This window comes from Arachis stenosperma, chromosome 5, assembly GCF_014773155.1.
Source record: "Arachis stenosperma cultivar V10309 chromosome 5, arast.V10309.gnm1.PFL2, whole genome shotgun sequence".
NCBI lineage: Eukaryota > Viridiplantae > Streptophyta > Magnoliopsida > Fabales > Fabaceae > Arachis > Arachis stenosperma.
The window spans coordinates 137,800,994-137,822,737 of NC_080381.1; the positions used below are offsets into that span (position 1 = coordinate 137,800,994).

Here is a 21,744-nt window from a genome sequence, read left to right on the forward strand (position 1 = left end):
ATTATATTTTTTTAAGTAAAAATAAAAAATATATATAAAAAATATTAAATAATAAAAAATACATTTAATAAAATAATTAAAGAAATTGAAAGATCTATTTTCAGACGTTATAATTTTTTTAGGATAATCCTCCAATATTATGGATACATCCAAACAAAGAAATCTATAAAAGTATTTAAATTTTTAGGGGAAAAAATATTTTCTAATTAAGTTCTAAATTATTTTTAATATCAAAATGCTTCATTCAACAAAATCTTAGAAGCTAGACTCTATTAAGTCAATATTTTAGAATAGAAATATAAAAAAAATTGAAAGACAAACAAAATTTTAGAAGAAATAAATTATAAATGCAGGCGTAGATAGATAAATATTATTTAGAATTAAATAAATTTCAGTATTAATTTATTAATTATTACTACTGTAGACTATAGGTGAGTAGAAGAGATTGATCAGTGTAGTAGGCTTAGGGTTTTCACTTTCAACGATTTTAACCTTCAACCCTTTGTTGTCGTGATTGGAATTTGTAAGAGCGAAAATGGACGAAACCACAGAGGGCAAAACCTTAACGGTGGAAGTTGAACCCAAAAAGCGCGAAGCTGATTCGGAAAGCGACGATCTTGTTGATGTTCCCTCGAAGAAGCCAAAGACGGAAGATTCTTCGGTTGTCGAAGCTTCTTTCGAAATTCATGCTGATGCAGCTGAGGATAAGGGTTCTACGCACACAATGGAAGATGCTTGGGTTGTTCTCTTAGACGCAACTTTAGATTACCCTGGAAAATTAAGTTATTATGATTATGATGATGATGATTATTATTATTATAGATGATGAATAATCATTTTGATTTATCACTAGTATTTGTCCCTCTTTTATTTTTTAACAAGTAAATGGTGTGATTTGTGGATAATTTGTTGCCTGTTCCTGAAATCAAATTCATTTCTTGATTTTTTGCTTTCTGTTCTCTACTAATGATTATGAGAGCTTGGTTTTCAGGTGTGCACATTTTGCAATTTACGATGGTCATGGAGGACGGTTGGCTGCAGAATATGCACAGAAGCATTTGCATGGGAATGTTATCTCAGCTGGATTACCACGTGAGTTGGTGTGTTTTGCTTGGTCTAATTTTATGCATACTGTAGCAAAATAATAGTTGTTCTGTATTTACTTTTTAGACAGTTAAATTAGTTACTATATGTACAGATACTAGAATCTATTAGTTCACTTAGTTTCCATATACAAAACGGTTTTCGGAAAATAAAAAAAAAAAGTACTACATATACAAAACGGACGGTCCGATTAGCTTCCATCAAAATTCAAATTTCCCCTCCATGGAAAACAGACCCTTCGATTGGTTTACAAAATTTTTCACCCAAAGAAATCGGATGGTCCGATTTCTTCACACCAAAATGTAGCAAAAGCTGTCCCCCATATTTGTCTAGCACCTCCAACATCCATAACCAAGCACAACACATACACAGCTTCCATAACCAAAAAATTCAGACAACAGCCACCCTACCTAGGATTTAAATGGAGACCATAAAAGGGGTTACACCTTCAACCTTCATAAAGGACAATCAATTATGGAAGAAAAGGATATCATATTATAAGAAAGTTAACAGTCAGCTAGGTAAAGCTGGGAGATACAGAAACCTTCTTGACATGAATGCTTACTTGGGTGGATTTGCTGCTTCTCTTGTTGAGTACCCTGTTTGGGTCATGAATGTGGTTCCTGTTCAAGCCAAGGTTGACACACTTGGAGCAATTTATGAAAGGGGATTGATTGGAACATACCATAATTGGTTAGCACAACATTATTTTTTTCCTTATCTCCTTAACATAATGTTCTCTTCTTCATTGTCTAAATTGCTTGTGGCCTAAACTTATGTTGCAGGTGTGAAGCAATGTCCACTTATCCTAGAACTTATGATTTAATTCATGCTGATTCAGTCTTCAGCCTTTACAACCAAAGGTATTTATATATTCAATTCAATATCATATACACTATATAACACATAATTTGTCCCTTTTTAACAAATGATCTTGGAAATATGGCTCATTGTTTGAAGTAATCTAACAGATTCAAGTACTGTTTAAATTCTGATTAACCTACTTGTATGTTGCAGATGTGAATTAGAAGACATTCTGCTAGAAATGGATAGGATTCTTAGGCCAGAAGGAAGTGTGATACTCAGAGATGATGTTGATATATTAGTAAAAGTAAAGAGTATAGTCAACGGTTTGAATTGGGAAAGTCAAATTGTTGACCATGAAGATGGGCCTCTTGAAAGAGAGAAACTTTTATTTGCTGGACAGCTCCTAAAGCTTCAAACGGTAGTTAGTTAAATATTAATTAAGGTCTTTTTAGTTTTTAAAGCCTCGTTTAATTTCTTTTCTCTAGTGCTTTTCTTTTTGTTTATTCATCTCAAAGTTGTTAGTATTCTTTTGTATCTTTCTTCATTACTTTTCATTAAATGCAAATTCAAAGTGTGCAGAACATACACCGAATTCAGGAGTAAAGTAACCATTGTCATGTTTTGCTCAATAATTCAAGGGTTTGAGCACCTAATCCAACATGCTTTTTAATTGGCTCTGTTATCATTACTTTGTCATCAACTTTTAGGGAGCAGTCATAATTACAAATAGCCCTATAAAAGTAATGCATGCTAGATCCACAAGTCTTTTGTGCAAGAATATTTTAAATTTTTAAATATTCATTTATAATCCATTGCTGAAAACTTTCTTGCAGATTTTAAATATTTTTGTGTGGTAATGATTACTTAAAATTACATGGTTCATTAGCTTGTTTGTTTGTAAATAAAAGGCATAAGTACTAGTAACATTTTCAGTTGAACTTCACAAAAAATCATTCCCCTTTATAAAACACCTACAAAAAGGGTTCATATAAATTAGTGTTCCCTCATTCCCTGTGTATTTAATTTTAAATTAGAATTCAACAAATATACATTGTATAATAGACATTAACTGTAGTAACATTTAAGAAGTATGAAGAGCTAGATTAGTAGAATGATAGATAAACTCATCATATTTTCAATTATTTTATTTTCAAAATTATTATGGAATAAGCAAAATTGAATACCGATGGCAAAAACAAAAAGAACACTTCAAAAGAAAGATGATTGATTCCTAAGTCCTAACTCAATGCCATTTTAAACTAATAATGATTAAATATACAAATACCATGAAAAATTATTATATTAGAAGTCTATATCATGCCACAAAACCTACCATGAAAACACCAATGTTGTATGTTTTGAATTGTGTAACTGAATATCCTCTTAGGTAGGTGACTCATGAAACATAACACCAATGTTTAATTAACTTGCAAACTTAACACTATAAATTGAGACATCAAATCCCATTAATTAAGAGTCACAACGACAGAAAGCAATTAATAAAGCTAACCTAGGCATGGAATCAATGAAGTGTTTGTTGTCTCTAAAGTCACAAATGGCATTGATGTTGATCTTGGTTGTGGCCACAGGAGGAATGGCTAAGGCACAGAGCGGTACATGCTCGAACGAGCTGAGTAACCTAAACGTTTGTGCACCGTTTGTGGTGCCTGGTTCATCCAACACAAACCCAAATGTTGGGTGCTGCAATGCTCTCGGATCTGTTGACACTGAATGTCTTTGCAGCACTATTAGGATTGGTTCTCAATTGCGCTCTAAGTGTAATCTTCCACCCCTTGGTTGCGCCAATTAATTAACTAAATCACTCTCTCTAATAAGGTATCTACATATTCTAAGTAATTAAATACACGTATACAACTTTTTTAATCGATCTCACTCATGTCTCGTGTATTTTGTAGGTGCGAATTAGTGCATATGAAGATGCATGCATGCATGCAATGAGATGAATAATAATTATAAGAGAGAATTAATAATGCTGAAGACCCTTGACACTTGTCTTTTTTTTTTTTTAATTTGATTTTTGCTGAAGTTTTCGTTCTGAATCTGAGCCATTTAGATTATTATGAAGATAAATGTCTCCAGCAATTGCACACTTTGTTAGAAACATAATACATTATGGGAAACAATGCAATAATATATGATTTCCATATCAATATGATTTGGGATCGATAATTATTTGCATGTCAGCGCATTCTCTCAATGACGCAACCAAATGAAACGAAATATGATCAAAACTAAAAAAAATAAAAAATCATATCGGTGACCAACTGACCATATTTTATATTTAAGTTTAAATAGAAAATTAAGTACTTTTTTAATTAATATCAGTTAATTTTTTAACTTATTTTTTATTTTAAATTGTAAATCATAAAGAGACTACTTTAATAAAGACACTAAAAATATTTTTTTTAAGACGTTTACATGTGTCATGATATTATTGGACATTTTTATTAAACCGGTTAATAATTTATTTTTTAATAAATCAGAATAAAATCGGTTTATTATAGCAACAATAACAAACTCAATTATCCACACTATAATTATTAGACCCGATTTGATCCGATTAATTTACACAATCTAAACCGAATCATCATGTTTAATTTTTTTATAAAAAGACAAATATATCCCTGATTTTTGTTTAAAAAAAACAAAAAACCATAATCTAGTGGGTTATGTAAATTGGTTAGTTCGATCGGATCTGATAACAATTGGGTTTATCAGTTTTATTCTAGTTTGTTAAGAAATTTAAAAATAACTGATTCATTAATACGTTCAATAATAATGCGACATATGAGTGTTTTTACAACAAGACATTTTACGAGTCTTTATGGAGCATCCCAAATCATAATTCCTAATTTTAAACTCTCAAAAAATAGGTTAAAGGCGAAACTCTCTCTCTCTCAAGAAATACCTTCATCAAAAAATAAATTAATAAAATAAAACCACATATACTTTATCATAATTACTATACCAACTGAACTGCCTTCAATTAGCTCAATATATATTTTTTTCGTGATCTCCCAAATCATCAAATTAAAGATTAATCTATTGTGGATAATCACAAAAAAAATCTGTTGTGGATATAAACTTTATTAAGAGTATATTGTTGGACAATAAATTATTGCATATAATAGATAGTATTCAAATTCCTAATATCTATTATATATATATTTTTGGTAATTCATACATTGTTATTAACTTATTATTATTAACGAAGGATAATAATAAAAATATTATTAACAAAGAAAAAACTGAAGGTATATACGAGCATGACAAAAAATCATTATTTTTTGGTCTTTTTTTTTTCTTTATCACGATTTTTTGGTCTGTTTTATTTGGGTCATTAAACAAGTGGATTGAAAAATAGCTTGTTTTCTAATCAAAGTAGGGTATGTGAGGTTGTACGTGGAAGAAGCATTGGGTCCAATATTAAATACCATGTTAGGCCCCCTCAATGTTTAACTAAATGGAAGAGTACAATTTAAGGGTCTAGTACATGAAAAACTAGTGCAATTCCATGCTCTGCAAAGTTGTACCTGTGGGGCTATGCCACATTTAGATTCCTTATGATTTGGGGTGTCACAAATTTCAACCAAGAAATGGGAAGCCATTAATGACCGAAGAATAGAAGCCATTTATTTTCTCCACTCCTAATGTTTCAATGAACACAAAGAAGATTTCTGTAATCTTTTATCCAACAAGTTAAGATAGTTTCTTCTTGTACCTTTTGAAGGACTATACTATAACATCATTTATGAAAAATGTAATAATAGAATAAATAAATAAAACAAGAGTAAGCAATCAATGAGATATTTTATTTCATTTATTAAAATAATCAAAGGTATAAGTATGGTACATAAAATAACATTAGGCAATTAGCATTTTAGCAATGATAATAAGATAGGCTGTGACATATATAAACATTGACATAATTATTGTTGTTTTGGGAAATGATAAAACTGACCCAACCCAAAAACAAAACTATACTAATTCTTCCACATATATTTTTTTATCATATTGAAAGTATTATTTGGAAATTTCCTTGTTGGGACAGGGGGATGCTACATCTTGATGGATGAGTGCACTGTACAAAAATTGGACCCTGACTTAATACTTATTTGTTGTTTTTCATGAATTTAATGTGTGTAGGTCCGGTTCTTCTACCACCCTAAATAGCCCCACTTACGCCATGACAATTGAAGTATTCATCAAGTTTAATTGTCAATTGCATGAGCAAGAAAAGTTGGATTTTCAATTACTACTCTGCAATGAATTAAAAAGTCCACACTTGATATATTAAAAGCTTTCATCTTTTTTCTTTTGATGTTTGTATATATATATGATGATGATGATTTTGATGGGTTTGACATTTTTACTCTACCAATTCACCACATTGTAGTATATTTTAATATAAGGTTTAAATTAATGTTGCTTAAATTTAAAATATGAGAATGTTGGACAATTCAGTATGGATGTAACTATAAAGCCTTTCGGCTATAGACCTGGGTAGACTCTAAATTTATCATAGTAGAGACTAGGGAGTAGATTAAGACTTTTTCATTGTCCATTAAACTTTCAAGTGCAAGTTTTACAATGAACCAAAACAAACACTAGTATTTTATTAGATTCACTTAATTTACGTTAAACTATAGTATTAGGTAGAAACTCACGTGCAGTCGACTTTACGTGAAGTTGATACTTGAGAGCCGTTAGATGATTTGACTGATTTGACTAAATTTTTATCTAACGACTCTCAGATATAAACTTCATGTAAAGTGGACTTCGCCTGAGTTTTCACCATAGTATTATTACTATTCAAGTGACATGTTTCTTATTGAAAAGTAGCCAATTGGATTTCTTTGATTATTCCCTATGCTTATTCAACCTATCCATTTGGAAGGAATGAAGTATAAGTGTATAACACATGTAAAGCCTATTGCTTTACTCCATTACTATTCAATTCCTCCAAAAGCTTTCATTTTGATATCAGCATTCCCTCATTCAGCACAGTAAATTCCCAATTCAAACAGCGCGTGGCACCAAACTCTTTAATAGCGCGTGGATTTACACCATTGTACATGATACCACTTCCCAAATCCAAATCTCTGCAAAAAGAAAACACACAAAACTCCATATAAGAGTTCCACACTTCCCCAAACTCTTCTATCTCCAATCTCCTTGCCCTCCAAAAAAGTAAATAATCTTTCATTCTAGAATCTAAATTCTCTCTCTCTCTCTCTCTCAGTCAAAATTTTCTACAAAACCCAATATACTACTAATGAGCTGAGAGTGGAAAACACATATCATTATGGGGTTTCTCCGGCGACTCTTCGGCGGCGGAGGAAAGAAGAACCACCACCATACTCCGCCGCCGGGAAAGGAAAAACGGAGCTGGAGCTTTGTGAAACAAAGCACCAGAGACAACAAATCCACCAACAATAACGGCTATGACAACTTCACCGACAACTTGGACCCCAACAGGCACGCCATCGCCGTCGCCGCCGCAACCGCCGCCGTAGCTGAGGCAGCTCTCGCAGCCGCACATGCCGCAGCAGAGGTTGTCAGGCTCACCAGCGGCGGCGGGGCCGCCACGCCGGCGCAGGTCCAACTCCGGCTGGCGGAGGAAATCGCCGCCGTGAAAATACAGTCGGCGTTCCGTGGTTACTTGGTAAATTACAGCTTTTATTTTTTTTACCATAATGTCCTCGGAATCATGAACATAGAATAATGTTGTTATGCTGAGTTTTTTGTTTTTTCCTTTGCATGGTTTTCTGGATTCACCTCTTCTTCTTTTTCAAAATAATGTTTATTATTATTATTATTCTGTGTTCTTAGCGCGACTACTAATTTCAAACATATTGACACACTCTGTGAATCATGATGTATGCTCACTTTTCGTTTGTTAATTAATTTTTTAATTGAAATGAGTTTCTAATTATTATTAGTATAATCGTATTTTATATATTTTTTAAACTGTTTCTCTGTGGCTGCGATAATCAAATTTCAAAATGTCACATCTATCTTCATTTTTCCGAATATTATTATTATCTTGGGAGAAAGTTAATGGACCCAAAGTTAATAATTACCTGCTTCGGAGAAAGTAAAATCTTATACCAAATTCTCTTAATTGTTGATGTTTGTTAGATAAGAGTTTTTATTTTCTGAGAAGAAATCTAGTATCCAATTATTTTCGATTAACATTCAATCAACTTTATTTTTACTTTTTATTTCTTGATTATTAGTTTTAAAAAAAATGGTTGATTTCTTAGGCAGGCCCTTAATTTCCTTCAGAAATTGCTGTTTAAAAATGCATAATAAGTAAAAGTGTTTTTATAGAAATTTATTTTTAAAAAAAATTGTGTTACTAATAACTTTTTTTAATATTTTTTTTATTCTTAAGCAATATGCTTTGAATAAAACTTTTGTTGATGCTTGGATTCTGGAAAGTTCATTTTGTTTGTCCGCGCTTTCTGATGCGCCGACAAATTTTGTGCTTATTATTATTATTATTAAAATTTTTAAAATATATAAAACATTGGTTTATCTTATCATGTGGTGATGAAGTTAACCCTTGTCCAAAGATAATACTGTGGGTTCAAGTGATACTAATTGTTGTAAGATGAGCATTGGTAGGAATTGAAGTGAAGTAAGGTCTCTTTCTCAAAAGGGACCACAGTTACTGAAGATGGGATTATGAGAAGACTAGTAGTGCTTAATTTATCTTAATTTTTTTCATTAAATGAAAACAATTATCACAGTATTGAGTGCCACATGTGTTCTTGTCACATGCTAGCTGCATTATTTCGTGTATTGTGTTTTTGTTCTGCCCTGTGTCCTGTACTTGGGAGTTGGGACCCCATTGTATGTGATGTTGGTCCTCATGGTTTTACAGTGAGAAATGGGAAGAGAGTAGTACTAGACTACTACTAGTATTAGGATTGTGTGATAGAAATCTAGGAATTATATGATTCATTCATAGCAAAAGGGGTTGTAGAGTAGGTGAAGCCAATAAAATCTAACTGGGAAAAATGGGAGGCTTGTGTGTGAATATTGTCATCTTAGTTAAGATTGGCCCCACATACTTGGCTACTTATGATACTTTACTTTCCTTTTGCCAAATTAGAATGTCCCTTTGTACCCAAAAATAACACCCAACTTGTAGTGGCCCTCCATGCGCCAACCCATGCATCATCATCCATGTCTTAGATCATGGGCCAATTTTGCTACCTAGTTAAAAATAAGTGTATAGAAAAGTGTACAAGAGAAATGTACACAAAAGTGATACAAATATTATTTCTCTTTTACTAATTACTAAAAGAGTGAAGTGTTAAAATTGTATTGAACGATAAGGAAAATCGATCCATGAAAAATTGAATATTTGTCTGATTTATACACAAAGTTAAATTATTGATGGGATGAATATGTCAACCAGAATTCATTTTTGGAACATATTTGACAAATACATTCGGCCTTTTATGTGTTATTTTTGGTCTTTTACTCATAAGTGAATGTAAGAATAGGAGATTCACGTGCATGATGGTAACTACTAACTACCGTTCATTTTGGTTGGGTAAGGGGTATGAAAGAGTTGTGATTTGTGATTTGTGAACAACTTGTTTCTTGTCATTTGACAAGTGAAAACCAAAAGGGTTTACTAATTTACTTACTTTTTTGAAGGGGAAAAAAAAGTTGATGTTCTAACCTTCACGTGAAACTTCAAAGTAAACACTTGTTAAGGATACTATTATAGTAACATGTTAGGCTGTAAAGCATTACTTTCTTTTCTTATAGTGTTCAAACATAGGAAGGCTACTATGTTAATTAACCTTAGTTATTTATATATGTCTTCTCCTTTTGCCATCATGCTCATTATTTCGTGTCATGTCAAGGTGGGGAATGTGACACAAGGAATGATATATCAATAAGGGGTGACTTTACACTATGTATTTGTGTTTCTTAATCATTACCTCCATAACCCCTAACCCACCATTCTCTCTCTAATGTCCTTTTCCTTTGCTTTTAATATTCTATACCTTTTTGACATTCCATGCTTATCCTATAGTACCCTATCTTATATATCTTATTGTTTTAGACTCATGGTAGTGATATATATATTTAATTAAAATATGATATTGTTAATCCTATACTTAATTTGCCTAATTCAGTTATTCATTTCTTCTTGGATCTCTTTTGAATGTTGAAGGCAAGGAGGGCATTGAGAGCACTTAAAGCATTGGTGAAGTTACAAGCACTGGTGAGAGGCCACATTGTGAGGAAGCAGAGTGCGGATATGCTGAGGCGCATGCAAACTTTGGTGCGCCTCCAGGCTCGTGCACGTGCGAGTCGCGTGCACTTGTCTGACAACATGCCTTCTTTCAAGTCTTCACTTTCTCATTACCCTGTAAGCCCAAACATGTTTATTTATTTATTTATAATTATTCTTAATTGTTGTCCTTTTTCTCATTAGTCTAACTTCTTTATGTTATCCTTAACTCCTTAACAATGTACTTTACTTTATGCCCCTGTCACAAACTGCACAAAGGTTAATGTAAAATTTGGCTTTTAGGTTGGAATGTGCGTATCTTTTGAGAGGAGAACTACTATGCAAAGAATAGCTTATGATTATATCACAATCTGTCAGGTTTTTCATTTTCATGATTAATTGCAGGTTCCTGAAGAGTATGAGTATCCACTTCGTGCCTATAGTACAAAATTTGATGGATCTTCTATCCTCAAGGTACACAAATTTATAGGGAACTCTAAGTAACCAAAAGTTTTCTATTGTACTGCTTTGGAAATGATGAATTGACCTTTTCGACTTGCAGAGATGTTGTTCCAATTCAAATTTTAGGGACATTGAGTTAGAGAGAGCCCGATTCGGTTCCAGTTGGTTAGACAGTTGGATGGAACAAAGTGCGTGGAGCCAAACTGGTAATGCTTCAAAGAAAAACGGGCACATAGATGACGAGAAGAGTGACAAGATTCTTGAAGTTGATACTTGGAAGCCACACATGAATTCTCACAATAACAGTAGCAGCTCATTCAAGGCACCACAACATTATTTCGCTCCAGATTACAGCGACAACTTTCTCATGGCATATGAATCTCCATCGAAACGTTCCTCGAAAGCGCTAAATACAAGTTTCTCATCTAGGGAAGTGTTGCCCTTAGGTTCTCCTAGATTCCACAAAGGAAAAGAAGTGGTGATGGCTTCAAGAACCGCAGAGAATAGTCCACAAGCATTTTCGGCCTCGTCTAGGCTCAGTAATGGTGGAAGGAGAGGCCCTTTTACACCAACAAAGAGTGAGTGTTCTTGGGGTTTCTTCAATGGATATATTAGTCACCCAAGCTACATGGCTAACACTGAATCTTCAAGAGCTAAGGTTAGGTCACAAAGTGCTCCAAGGCAAAGGCTTGAGTTTGAGAGATATGGTTCCACAAGAAGGAGCTTTCAGAATCCTTGGGATGCAAGGCCTAATCCAAGTTCTGCCTCAACCCAATTTAACTGAATTGGGATTACCAAATTAAGATTATTCAAGTTTTATGGTGAATTTTATTATCTCTACCCCTCTTTCTTCCCATTAAAAAAAAAAAGAGAAGAGAAAAAAGAAGAAAGAAAGGAGAGGCATTGTTTTGTTTTATTTTGCTTTGGTTGGTTTTTATTTGTATGACAGTGGTTTTAGATTGTAAGTAGTTCAATAGTTGACTTGTACTCTTGTAGAAAAAAAAAATCCTCAAAAATGAACAAATAACTTTTTTTTTTTTTTTACCAACCATCTCGCTTTCTTGATGATTGCCATTAATCTCCACACTATTAACCAAAAAACACTCGAATCATGTTCAAATTCTCTTCCAAAACTACGTATCATAGCCACCATGTAATTTTATGAAGGGATTAATCTATAACTTCAGATATGCAAGGCCTAACTTATAATCCTGTCCCCTTAGATACTTTTTCCATGCTCTTAATTTGTTCATTGATACATGAAAAATTGTAGTCATATATGTAAAATTAGAAGTCTAGAGTTTCACATTGTTTACTCTCAATGGTCTTTCCACCATTCCTTTCATTTCTGTCCCTGGATGCACCAATGACACCATGACTTCGTCCAATTCCAAGCTTAGGCAAACCTCGATTCAATCCGTCAAGAAGGACACAAGCTTTACACCATTTCTGTACATGAAAAATATTGTCAATCAGCTGATAAAGTGAAAACCCAAACATCTAGGCAATCCAAATATGAAACAAACTGAAAATTGAATGTTACAATATAAAAGGAAACAACTATATCTAACAGGTATATCGTTTTTGTGAAAGAAAGTTGGGCAGAGTGGAGGTTAGTCCATTCTATGATCAATCTATATCTTAGTACTTAAAATATCACAAAAAGAAACATCAGGTTTTGTTGAAATGCATCATTTATATATGAAACAAGTTTCCCTGAAATCTGATATTCATCCAATGGGGCACACTGAAGGTAATACCTGGCTAGAAATATAACCACACCGTTCACATGTTCCTTGCTCTGGCATTTTTGCAGTTGTAGAAATCCTGAAATTCTCACCTGATCTAATGATGTCGAGAACCGCCCGAGGTCTACATTTCAAGAGGAAACCATTAATATTCCAATTTCAACACAAGAAAGAAAACATAGCCTATCAAGCATGAGCAGCAACCTAGACAATAAACCCACCTGAGTCTTTCCAAATCTTTGATGAACTCTCGGGCAAAACCACGATAAGCATTTGGAGAATAGATGCCTGTGGGGTATTGAGAGAATATATAGTATTATGTTATAGAGTTTAATCGGGAATGGTACTAACTATGATAAGGAATGATAAACATTACATTCAGTGGAAAAGTAGTCGAGCCTCTTGAAATATGCATACGTGACAGACATCAAAGTGAGTCAAGGATTCGCAATTTTGCGTTGCAGTTGGAGAAAGGTGACAAGAACCAACAAATATTTTTACGAATAAGATTAGCTTGTTCAACTAACTAACTAAAAGGATATATTACGATCTCCTTCTCGTATGTATACTTGAAAGGCTTGCACCTGGGAATGGGCCCATCTTCACCTGTGGTTATGGAAGTGCATCTACTCAATCTGATCACAAAGAGAGACAAGCATCACAAAGACCGGCGTGAATTCAAAGGGAAAAGCTAAGATAAGAAGCTACCTAGCAATATCTCCTCTAAGTATATTCAAGAGAACTGTCTCTGCAATATCGTCGGCATTATGACCGGTAACGAGCTTATCTACTTTCAAGAGTGCAGCACCACGATCAAGGGCCTGCCGACGGAAGACACCACAGAAGGTACAATTATTCTTTTTACCAATGGTGGCAACAATTTCATCCATGGTCCAACCATAGAGGTCCTTGTAAGAGACAACCTTGAGAGGCAATCCATACTGAATTTGGTTTCTGTGAACAGTTTCAAGGGAGTCGTCACGGTAGCCGGTGATGCCCTCATCAACAGAGAGCAGGAAGAGATGGAGGCCATAGTCATGGGTTTGGTTAAGCTTAGCTAGCACATAAGCCAGGACTGTGGAGTCTTTGCCGCCTGAAGCACCAATTGCCACATGCTCCCCACGTGTGAAGAGGCCATTGGAGACAATGACTTGGTGAATCTCGTCCTCAAAGACCCGGAAGAAGCACTCCCTGCATAACTGTTGGAGGGTTTTCGGCCTTCTCAAGACGGCCCTCCCACTGCACAGGCAACACAATCGCCCATTTCTCTCTCTTTCTTGTTCCATAGTCTCCACTTCTGTTCTACTTTCAACCAAAGAAATGTGTATTATCATGAGAAAGAGTAATTAATAAAGAGAAACTCTTGGTGGCCAGCAATCTTTAATAGTTTTAGTCATCATTTGACCAGCACAAATACTAAATTGTCTTTAACAAATAAATTTTATTAATTCATGTGTGCAAACTCTAAAAAATGTGGGTGCAAACTGTATTAATTCATGTGTGCAAACTCTGGTAAATATAGGTGCAAACTATATGCTTATTATGTGCAAAATTCATGTAAATAAGGGTGCAAATTTTTGCAGGCCAAGTGCTGGTAAAAATGATAATATATGTTGATCATATACATTGCTCATTAATAAATTTAACAAAAACAGTTAAGTTAGCTGTTGAAAAATTTTATTCCCATATCTTATCCTCTAATAAATTTTACACCAGACAAATTAGGTTATCAGATTATGATTCTCCCCTTGTAAAAAAGTTGCTCCACATTATTACATACATCATACTGCACATGAACACTAACTCCTAAGGAGTTTGAGTAACATGATTTGCCTATAGAAGACAGAGGCTGAAATTGGATACTATAGATACTGCACATTATTACATACATCCCAATATAAAACATGGAACGAAGACAGACCTAGTCAGAAATTGGATACTATAGATACGAATTCATGAAGGAGAAGATGGTCTGACCTTGAATCGAAAAAGGAATGAAACGCAGTGTGTTGCTTTTGCTTCAGGATATTCAATAGCTTTGGATTTCTTCTTCGAGGCTGCTGGAGTATCCTTACTGTTATCTCTGTTTTCCGTGTCTCTACTCTCTACTGCTCAGAGAGAGTAAAGCGAGTTCCTTTGGTCCGTTCTATTTTCAATTTCATTACTTTTTTTTTTACAAATTATAAAAAATAAAAAACAGAAATTTATACAAAAAATAAAAAATAAAAACACAAACTAAACGCATTGTTAGTTATGTGAAAATTATGGTTAAGGTACCTATATATTAAGTTAAATAATTGAATAATGTTGAGAACCATCGAAATTATTGTCAATAATTAATCATTAATGTTTAAAGCCAAGGTTGCGAGAACTAAATCGATCAATAAACTAGTAGAGTAATTGGTTCAATGGTTCAGAAGTTCAACCGAGATTCAACTGGAATTTAATCGGTTTAACTAAATATAAAATAAAATTATTAAAAATTTAATATATAATTTTAAATATTTAAATTTAATGATTTTTAAGTCGATAAAATTTAAAATTTTACAATTTTACTTAATTATCTATAATTTATCATTAAAAATTCACAAACATCTTTAAATATCAAAATTTATAACTAATAAAAATCAAAATACGCATAAATGATAAATCTAAATAAGAAAAAACAGCATAAACAACTCATTCAGAATAAACAAAGAAAAATTCCAACATATATAATAGAGTGAAGCACCATCAACAACTCAGATCAGAAAAATAAACAACTAGAATCAATAAATCAGAAAAATCAGCATAAACAATTTAAAATCAGAATCATAGCATAAACAATTCAGAATTGATTCCAGCATAAACAATTTGGCGCATTAAGTTGAATTGAATCAAGTCAGTCCATGTTTATTGCTTAATGACTTTCTGTTATTGTAAATGTTACTCTCATTCATCAATGCAGTTTATTTTATTGTTTACCTCAACTTGGTGAGTCTACTTTTTGTCCATATGATTATTCCCAATGGCTATCTCTATCAGTACTGCATAATCTAATGCATAAGGTGAGGCAGGAACCATCAATTCATGTTGGAAAACACTAAGCAATGCATGAAAGATGTATAATATAGGATTCCGAAATCATGGAGTCATGACAATTAATCAAATCTTTTACTTTTGAACAACAGCAAAGGTCCTACGTATGCAGGTACTTACCCTTTTTGCCACCACTTCCATAAAATTTCCAGCCATAAATTACAAACTAAATATAGGATGTAGCTTCAACATGAAAACTCTGTTTTATGTTTCAAAAAGTGGTGGGCACAAGGAAAACTTTTAAGTAAATATATTCATCAAGAGAAGCTCTGATTAACATTTAAAAGAATGGTATGACTTGAATGTATTTATAGTTATATATACAACATAGGTGACAATATACTAGAACATCAAAGATAATGCTACCATTTTATGCTATCAACCACTGCCTAAGGTCTTAAACATTCTTCAACAGATGCACTTATTAGATTTTAAACCTTCAATCACTTTGATCCACTCTTCAATTCTGTTTTCTATTTTGCTATTGCTGTTAAATTTCTTACCTCAGGTACCAATTATTACAGTGAATCTCAACATGCTTCCTATTCTTGAAAATCCAAACAGAAGCAAGCTTGCGAACACAGAGAGAGAGCGCTTGAAGAAAGGAGACGACGACGGCCACAAAGCATCCACACAACGGCGAGGGAGCTTCCTACCACGACGACACAGCTTCCTAGTGATCGGTTACTGGTTAACCCGATTGAACCGGCTAATTCGGTTCAGTTTTCAGAACAATAAAGCTAATATGTAATTTTTTTATTTATATGAATTTAACTAATACGTGTCTCAAAGACACATGATAAATTTATTATTAGTAGAAAATTTTAATTTTTTTAATAAATATAAAATAAATATATTAAAAATTTATATTTTTTATATTTTTAACAAGAAAAAAATTAATTTATAATCTTAACATATAGCCTGGAACATAAGACCCTATTTATATTTCACAGCTTTTACACTTTATAGTGATATATTTTGGCGGCTATAATTCAAGCATCTTGTCTTCATTTCACACGGGATAAAAAATAGAGGCTCTTCATTCACTGAACCAAACCTCTCACACTTTCAAGCAAAACCATTCACACTCACATTCGAATTATAGTGTAGTGTACGGTTTTGGTTTTGGTTTTAAGAATCGATTATTATGGTTTGAATTTTGTGCAATTCAGTTCGATTTTAAGATTCACATATGCAATAAGTTTAGGGTGACATGATTTAATGATTGTTTAAGTTCATACACGTTATAAGTTTTGGATTACATGATATTAAGTTTAAGTAACTTGTTAAGTAACAAACTGAAACCAAGATATAAACTGAAAAATTATTATACACTTTACTAGTGTAAATTTCAGCTTTCTGCAGTTAAAGACCCAGAAGGCTATTGGAAAATGAATTCATGTACAAATAAATTTCTTTGCATATAAAATAGAAGAGTAGAAGTATTCATAAGTCCACATAGTCAAACCATTAGTCAATTTTTAAAGACATTAGCAAAGAAAATAAAATAAACGAATTTCCCAACCTATTAATATAACTATACAAAAAAGAACAGAAACAGGATCATGCCCCTTCAACCTTCATTATTAACTGTCATTGCATTTCCATTTAGAAGTTGGAACACATGTTAGGTAGTGACACCAATGGCAATGATCATAGCCATTGTCACCCCGGAATAGCATCACCAAAGCAATCAATAACCTGCAATCCAACCAATGAATTCAATGGTTAGATATAGAATCATAGATAACAATACAACCACTTGTGATATAACTACAGAAGCGCATGAATTAGATCAATCACAGCATTGGTTGGTAGAAAGTACATTAAGCAACAAGTAACAAGGTTTCACAATGTTCTACTAAATAGAACTTGCTCTTCCTTTTCCAAGAAAGAAATAAAAATATGGGTAAAACTGCATTAACCTCTTGTAAAGTTAGGCAATACTACATGCACTGCCCTTGATTTGTCATGCCTATACTAATTTACCGGAGGGCAAGTTAGTGTCATCTTCTTAGGGAAGGCTTTTCCCATTAAGTGACATCGGCTACATGGACCAAAGATGTCACTACGTTGTGTCCATGCATTGGAAAATGACGAAGTTTTGCGTTAGTTGTAGCAGGCCTAACACAATTCTACATAGATCCAAAGATGTCATTGCGTAGTGGCCATGCATTAGGCAAGTTAATGTCATATTTTACAAAACAAAAGGGTACCAAGTGTTTTATAACCTAATAGAACGATGCTGTAGGTAATATTGCCTAAACCACTAAAAACAATAACATTGTTAATAAGTATTTTAGAAAGGAGCTCACCCAACAATCAATAGAACAAGAGAGATAAGCCATAGAGCATATTGGTAAGCCTTGTATTTTGACTTGAAGCGAACACCAGAAGGAAGACGCTGCTGCTCTAGCCAACCGTATTGAGGACGAGGAAGAAAGATAAAGCCAAGGAGAAATCCTGTTAGGAATCCCCCAATGTGAGCAAAATTATCAACATGGGGCAAAATGCCAATGGCAAGATTGATGACAATAATGACCAAAAGTGAGACCAATGCAGCAGCCTACAAAAAAAAAGTGAGTCAGAAATGAAAATTGAGCTTACTGTACTATAAACAGAATCAAGTATTGTTTCAAAACTAAGTCCTCTAAATCTAATTAACTCTTCAAATTAAAGAACTCCTAAGCATAGAGAACAGATAAATAAGACAGGACCAATGTGATCACCTTGTTGGTATAAATAGTCCAGTTAGTAATAAGTTCCGAAAGCATTGCTCCTAGAAGTCCAAAAAGAGCACCAGAAGCACCAACAGAGATATTGTTTCTAATAAATAGAGAAGAGAGTACACTCCCACCAAATCCAGACAACAGGTAAATGATTCCTATCCTCACTGCAAAATTATAAATGAAAATATTGGATATAGTCATCTATAGTGTTGATCTTGAATAACACAAACTAAAGTTCAATGGTTTTATCTATGTCTTTCTTTAGAAACATGATGATCAAAATAACCCTTTCGGGAAAAGGAAGCATACCAAACCCGAATTGTTGTTCGAGGCGAATGCCGATAAAGACCAAGCTCAACATGTTTGCTGCCAAATGAATAACTCCAGCATGTAGCCAAATGCAAGTGATAAGTCTCCATCCCTGATGATGATTAACAACACTATCCCATTGAAGGGCTCCCATCTTAGTCAACCTTCAAAAAATCAAAAGCAAACAAAGTAGTTTCAATCAATAAAAGTCCTTCAGGAACATGATTAGCTGATAACTAGACTACTCCACAACTACTACTATCAGTAATTCAGATAACTGCAACTTATTATGCCATGGAAAATCCAATCCTCTTTGTTCAAGTTTTCACAAGAGGATTGAGCAGCAAAAGACAACATTCCATTATTTTGAAGACATTATTTTGGGAAAACTAATAAACTCTTAAACATAATGTTTACTTCAAAGCCAAAACACAACCAGAGGAACTTGTATCTAAACTGAAATGCTAGACTATACTACCAAATTGAGATCATGAGATTAATACCAACATCAACAAAAACACAACAATTCCCAAAATAATAATAACAACAACAAACAATGAGAAAGAACAAAGCATTGAAATTGAAGAGCAGTGATGAGAATTGTTACGTTATGGAAGAAGGTCCAAACAATGGATTCTCAGAGAGAGGCTGAAAGGAGAATCTACCGAGAAATGTAGCCACACAATGACCCCGAACCCTCATAGCAGAATTTTTGTTGGGACAATCGTTGATGTACATAGCGACAATGAAAACAAGAGAATTGGCAAGAACAAAGATAGGAACAAGCCAGGATGTCCAAGTGGATTCTGAATGATAAAGATGAGATGCAGTAGTAGAAGTAGTAGGAGCAGCATAGTAGTAATTCCTGTTGGAATTCCGTATCGGTGCCATGTTGTTCTTGTTAGCCCCACCAGCTTCTAGATCTCTGTAACTCCCAGACATGTTAAAGTTGTTGTCTTTCAGTTCTCATTTGGAGAGAGGAAGAGGAAGTAGAGGTAGATTAGATTTGGAGGAAGAGGGGGAGTTATTATTTACTAGTTAAGTTTGTAACTTGCACCCCATTAACTATTAACTAAGTAACTAAAATCAAACCTTCTAAGAAACGTGTGTGGCTTTGTGTCTGTGCTCCACTCCACTTAAATTTTAATGGATCTCGCTAAGAAACGTGTGTGGATCTAGGCTCTAATACAATGTAATGATACTATTTATTTCAAAAATTTTGGAAAAAAAAGATAACATTAATAGTTATATCTCTAATACTTTATAAATTTTTATTGTATATATTGTATAAATATTCTATTGACTCTTCATACTTTTTCAATTTTAATACACTAATAATATAAAAATGTATAATTATATTTACTTTTTTAAATAATTATTTACATAATTAATATAAAAATTAATTTTTTTATTAATTTATATTATATAACTAAATGTACGTATAAAATTATTTTAAGTTGATAATATATTAAAATTTTCAAACTAATATATTGAAGTATTGAATCATCTCAAACTATTATTTTCTAATCTATAATTCTGGTTTATTAACATTACAAAATATATAATTCGTTGTATTTAAATGTATAATTAGTTAAAATATAACATTTCAATTGTATTTAAAAAGGAAGATCCTAAGATTTCTATTTTAGACATAAAGTTGAATGTCCTATCTCCTCTTAATTCTTGTTCCAAACGGAGGCTTAGATGACTAATTTTCAACTATAGTTAAGGCTAGAAGTGAGTCGAGTTGAGTTGAGTTAGACCAAATTTAAGTTTGACTTACAAAAATTGAGCTTAGTTCACGACTCGATTTATTAACAATCGAACTTATTTCTTAAGTTCAAACTCGACTCACCGAAAGCTCACGAGCTGGTTCAAATAATAGAAACATAAATATATAATCTATAATTCTATATCAATAAATTATATAACTTATATATTTTTAAAAATATTTAAAAAGATTAATTTTATATATTGTTATCTATCAATAAATTATAAATTTTTTATTTATATCCTACATCAAAATTATATGTAAAAAATAAATTTTAAATTTTAAATAATTAAGATCATTAATATATATGGTTATATAGTACTATTTCATATGTATATATATAATATTAAAAATATAGATTAAATGCATATTAGATATGTGTATTAATAATTATTTATATATAATCGAGTCAGTTCACGAACTAATGATTCGAGCTTATTATCCAATCTCAAATTCGGTGTATTTAATTTATGAGCTTAATTCCAAATTCAAATTTAACTCACTATCTCACAAACTTAACTTATCAAACTATTAACGAATCGAACTCAAATTAACTCATTAGCTGATTTGACTCATTTTCAGCTCTAACATCCGAAATTATTTACGAGGATTTGTGGTGTTTACCAAGGAGTCCTTGTCTTTGTTGGTCATCATAGTGACGTGGCAAATGATGATTGGGTTCAAATTTGGAGGGTTTGTTGAATGGAACAACGTCAACAGAGATTGTAGTGTGTTTCACTTTCCGGGAAAGCTACATTGTTTGTTATTCTAATCAAAGTATAAACTCCTTTTACTCTAAAGCAAACAAGATTTGGTGTAGAAAAATTCAAATCAATCTAAATTAAATTATTTTTTTAATTTAAATTTAAATTTAAAATTAATTAAAATGATATTAATTTAGATTTAATTCAATTTTATTTTTAATAAATCGTATAAATTGAATTAAATTTAAAATTTATTTTTTAAATTAATGTAATCTAATTTAAATTGTATAATTTAATATAATATTATTACGTTATTATATTTAAAATTTTATTTATAATATGTTTAATTTATCATATATTTTTATATTATTTATATATTATTATTATTTGGTGAATATTGTATAAATTTAAAATGAAATTTATTTATATATTTATTTTAATTAATTTATAATTTTATTTATATTATTATTATTGGCTTTTCAAGTATTTATTATTTAAAATTTAATGTTGAGATTTATTATGTATATTTAATTTTTTTATTTTATAAAACTACAAATACAATTTAATCCAAACTACTTAGGGTGTGTTTGGAGTTCACGTTGAGGAAGAGAGAAGCTCGTTTGAGCGTCTTGAACGTTCCACTTTTATGTTTGGCAATTTTTTAGAACTCTCAACCTAGAAGTGCTTATACCTCTAAACGTACGTTTATCAGAAGCAAAAATTTCTAGCTTATGCGTTCACGTTAGAAAAG

At 32.4% G+C, this 21,744-nt stretch overlaps 4 protein-coding genes across 6 annotated transcripts; 2 read left to right on the forward strand and 2 right to left on the reverse strand.

Moving 5' to 3' along the window:
- The first annotated feature begins 566 nt into the window (after window positions 1-566).
- Window positions 567-3,545, forward strand: LOC130981504 (probable methyltransferase PMT15). The gene is made up of 5 exons (XM_057905096.1): window positions 567-739; window positions 992-1,797; window positions 1,890-1,967; window positions 2,122-2,329; window positions 3,501-3,545. Exons 2-5 carry the CDS (start codon window positions 1,526-1,528, stop codon window positions 3,543-3,545), a joined length of 603 nt encoding a protein of 200 aa, XP_057761079.1. The 5' UTR covers window positions 567-739; window positions 992-1,525.
- Window positions 3,546-7,052: 3,507 nt separating this feature from the next.
- On the forward strand, window positions 7,053-11,695 carry LOC130980301 (protein IQ-DOMAIN 24-like). The gene is made up of 4 exons (XM_057903989.1): window positions 7,053-7,597; window positions 10,133-10,330; window positions 10,598-10,666; window positions 10,755-11,695. The coding sequence occupies exons 1-4, from the start codon at window positions 7,238-7,240 to the stop codon at window positions 11,436-11,438; spliced, it is 1,311 nt and encodes a 436-aa protein (XP_057759972.1). The 5' UTR covers window positions 7,053-7,237; the 3' UTR covers window positions 11,439-11,695.
- A 71-nt stretch (window positions 11,696-11,766) lies between these two features.
- Window positions 11,767-14,564, reverse strand: LOC130980302 (cytoplasmic tRNA 2-thiolation protein 1). Of its 3 annotated transcripts, none has more exons than XM_057903991.1 (7): window positions 14,380-14,564; window positions 13,111-13,704; window positions 12,945-13,037; window positions 12,779-12,819; window positions 12,624-12,690; window positions 12,415-12,526; window positions 11,767-12,103 (listed from the first exon to the last, which is right to left on the reverse strand). In XM_057903991.1, exons 2-7 carry the CDS (start codon window positions 13,686-13,688, stop codon window positions 11,942-11,944), a joined length of 1,053 nt encoding a protein of 350 aa, XP_057759974.1. In that variant the 5' UTR covers window positions 13,689-13,704; window positions 14,380-14,564; the 3' UTR covers window positions 11,767-11,941. The 3 variants fall into 3 exon arrangements, with proteins under 3 accessions (XP_057759974.1, XP_057759973.1, XP_057759975.1); XM_057903990.1 differs by having other exon boundaries at window positions 13,111-13,707; window positions 14,380-14,551; XM_057903992.1 differs by having other exon boundaries at window positions 13,111-13,699; window positions 14,380-14,539.
- A 2,228-nt stretch (window positions 14,565-16,792) lies between these two features.
- On the reverse strand, window positions 16,793-19,581 carry LOC130979493 (RHOMBOID-like protein 2). The gene is made up of 5 exons (XM_057902950.1): window positions 19,126-19,581; window positions 18,519-18,682; window positions 18,210-18,373; window positions 17,796-18,046; window positions 16,793-17,181 (listed from the first exon to the last, which is right to left on the reverse strand). The coding sequence occupies exons 1-5, from the start codon at window positions 19,458-19,460 to the stop codon at window positions 17,067-17,069; spliced, it is 1,029 nt and encodes a 342-aa protein (XP_057758933.1). The 5' UTR covers window positions 19,461-19,581; the 3' UTR covers window positions 16,793-17,066.
- Window positions 19,582-21,744: the final 2,163 nt, after the last annotated feature.

Excerpts from the sequence above, each read along its gene's own strand:
- LOC130979493 (XM_057902950.1), bottom strand. The coding sequence starts at position 19,460 with ATGTCTGGGAGTTACAGAGATCTAGAAGCTGGTGGGGCTAACAAGAAC. Across the intron at positions 18,683-19,125 it reads TTTGGACCTTCTTCCATAAC|GTTGACTAAGATGGGAGCCC; the intron begins GTAACAATTCTC and ends GATTTTTTGAAG. Across the intron at positions 17,182-17,795 it reads CTTGTTCTATTGATTGTTGG|GTTATTGATTGCTTTGGTGA; the intron begins GTGAGCTCCTTT and ends GTTGGATTGCAG.
- LOC130980301 (XM_057903989.1), top strand. The coding sequence starts at position 7,238 with ATGGGGTTTCTCCGGCGACTCTTCGGCGGCGGAGGAAAGAAGAACCAC. Across the intron at positions 7,598-10,132 it reads CGGCGTTCCGTGGTTACTTG|GCAAGGAGGGCATTGAGAGC; the intron begins GTAAATTACAGC and ends TGAATGTTGAAG. Across the intron at positions 10,667-10,754 it reads ATGGATCTTCTATCCTCAAG|AGATGTTGTTCCAATTCAAA; the intron begins GTACACAAATTT and ends TTCGACTTGCAG.
- LOC130980302 (XM_057903991.1), bottom strand. The coding sequence starts at position 13,688 with ATGGAACAAGAAAGAGAGAGAAATGGGCGATTGTGTTGCCTGTGCAGT. Across the intron at positions 12,820-12,944 it reads TACGAGAAGGAGATCGTAAT|GTATGCATATTTCAAGAGGC; the intron begins ATATCCTTTTAG and ends GATGTCTGTCAC. Across the intron at positions 12,691-12,778 it reads CGACTACTTTTCCACTGAAT|GCATCTATTCTCCAAATGCT; the intron begins GTAATGTTTATC and ends AATACCCCACAG.
- LOC130981504 (XM_057905096.1), top strand. The coding sequence starts at position 1,526 with ATGGAGACCATAAAAGGGGTTACACCTTCAACCTTCATAAAGGACAAT. Across the intron at positions 1,968-2,121 it reads TTCAGCCTTTACAACCAAAG|ATGTGAATTAGAAGACATTC; the intron begins GTATTTATATAT and ends TGTATGTTGCAG. Across the intron at positions 2,330-3,500 it reads AGCTCCTAAAGCTTCAAACG|GAGGAATGGCTAAGGCACAG; the intron begins GTAGTTAGTTAA and ends TTGTGGCCACAG.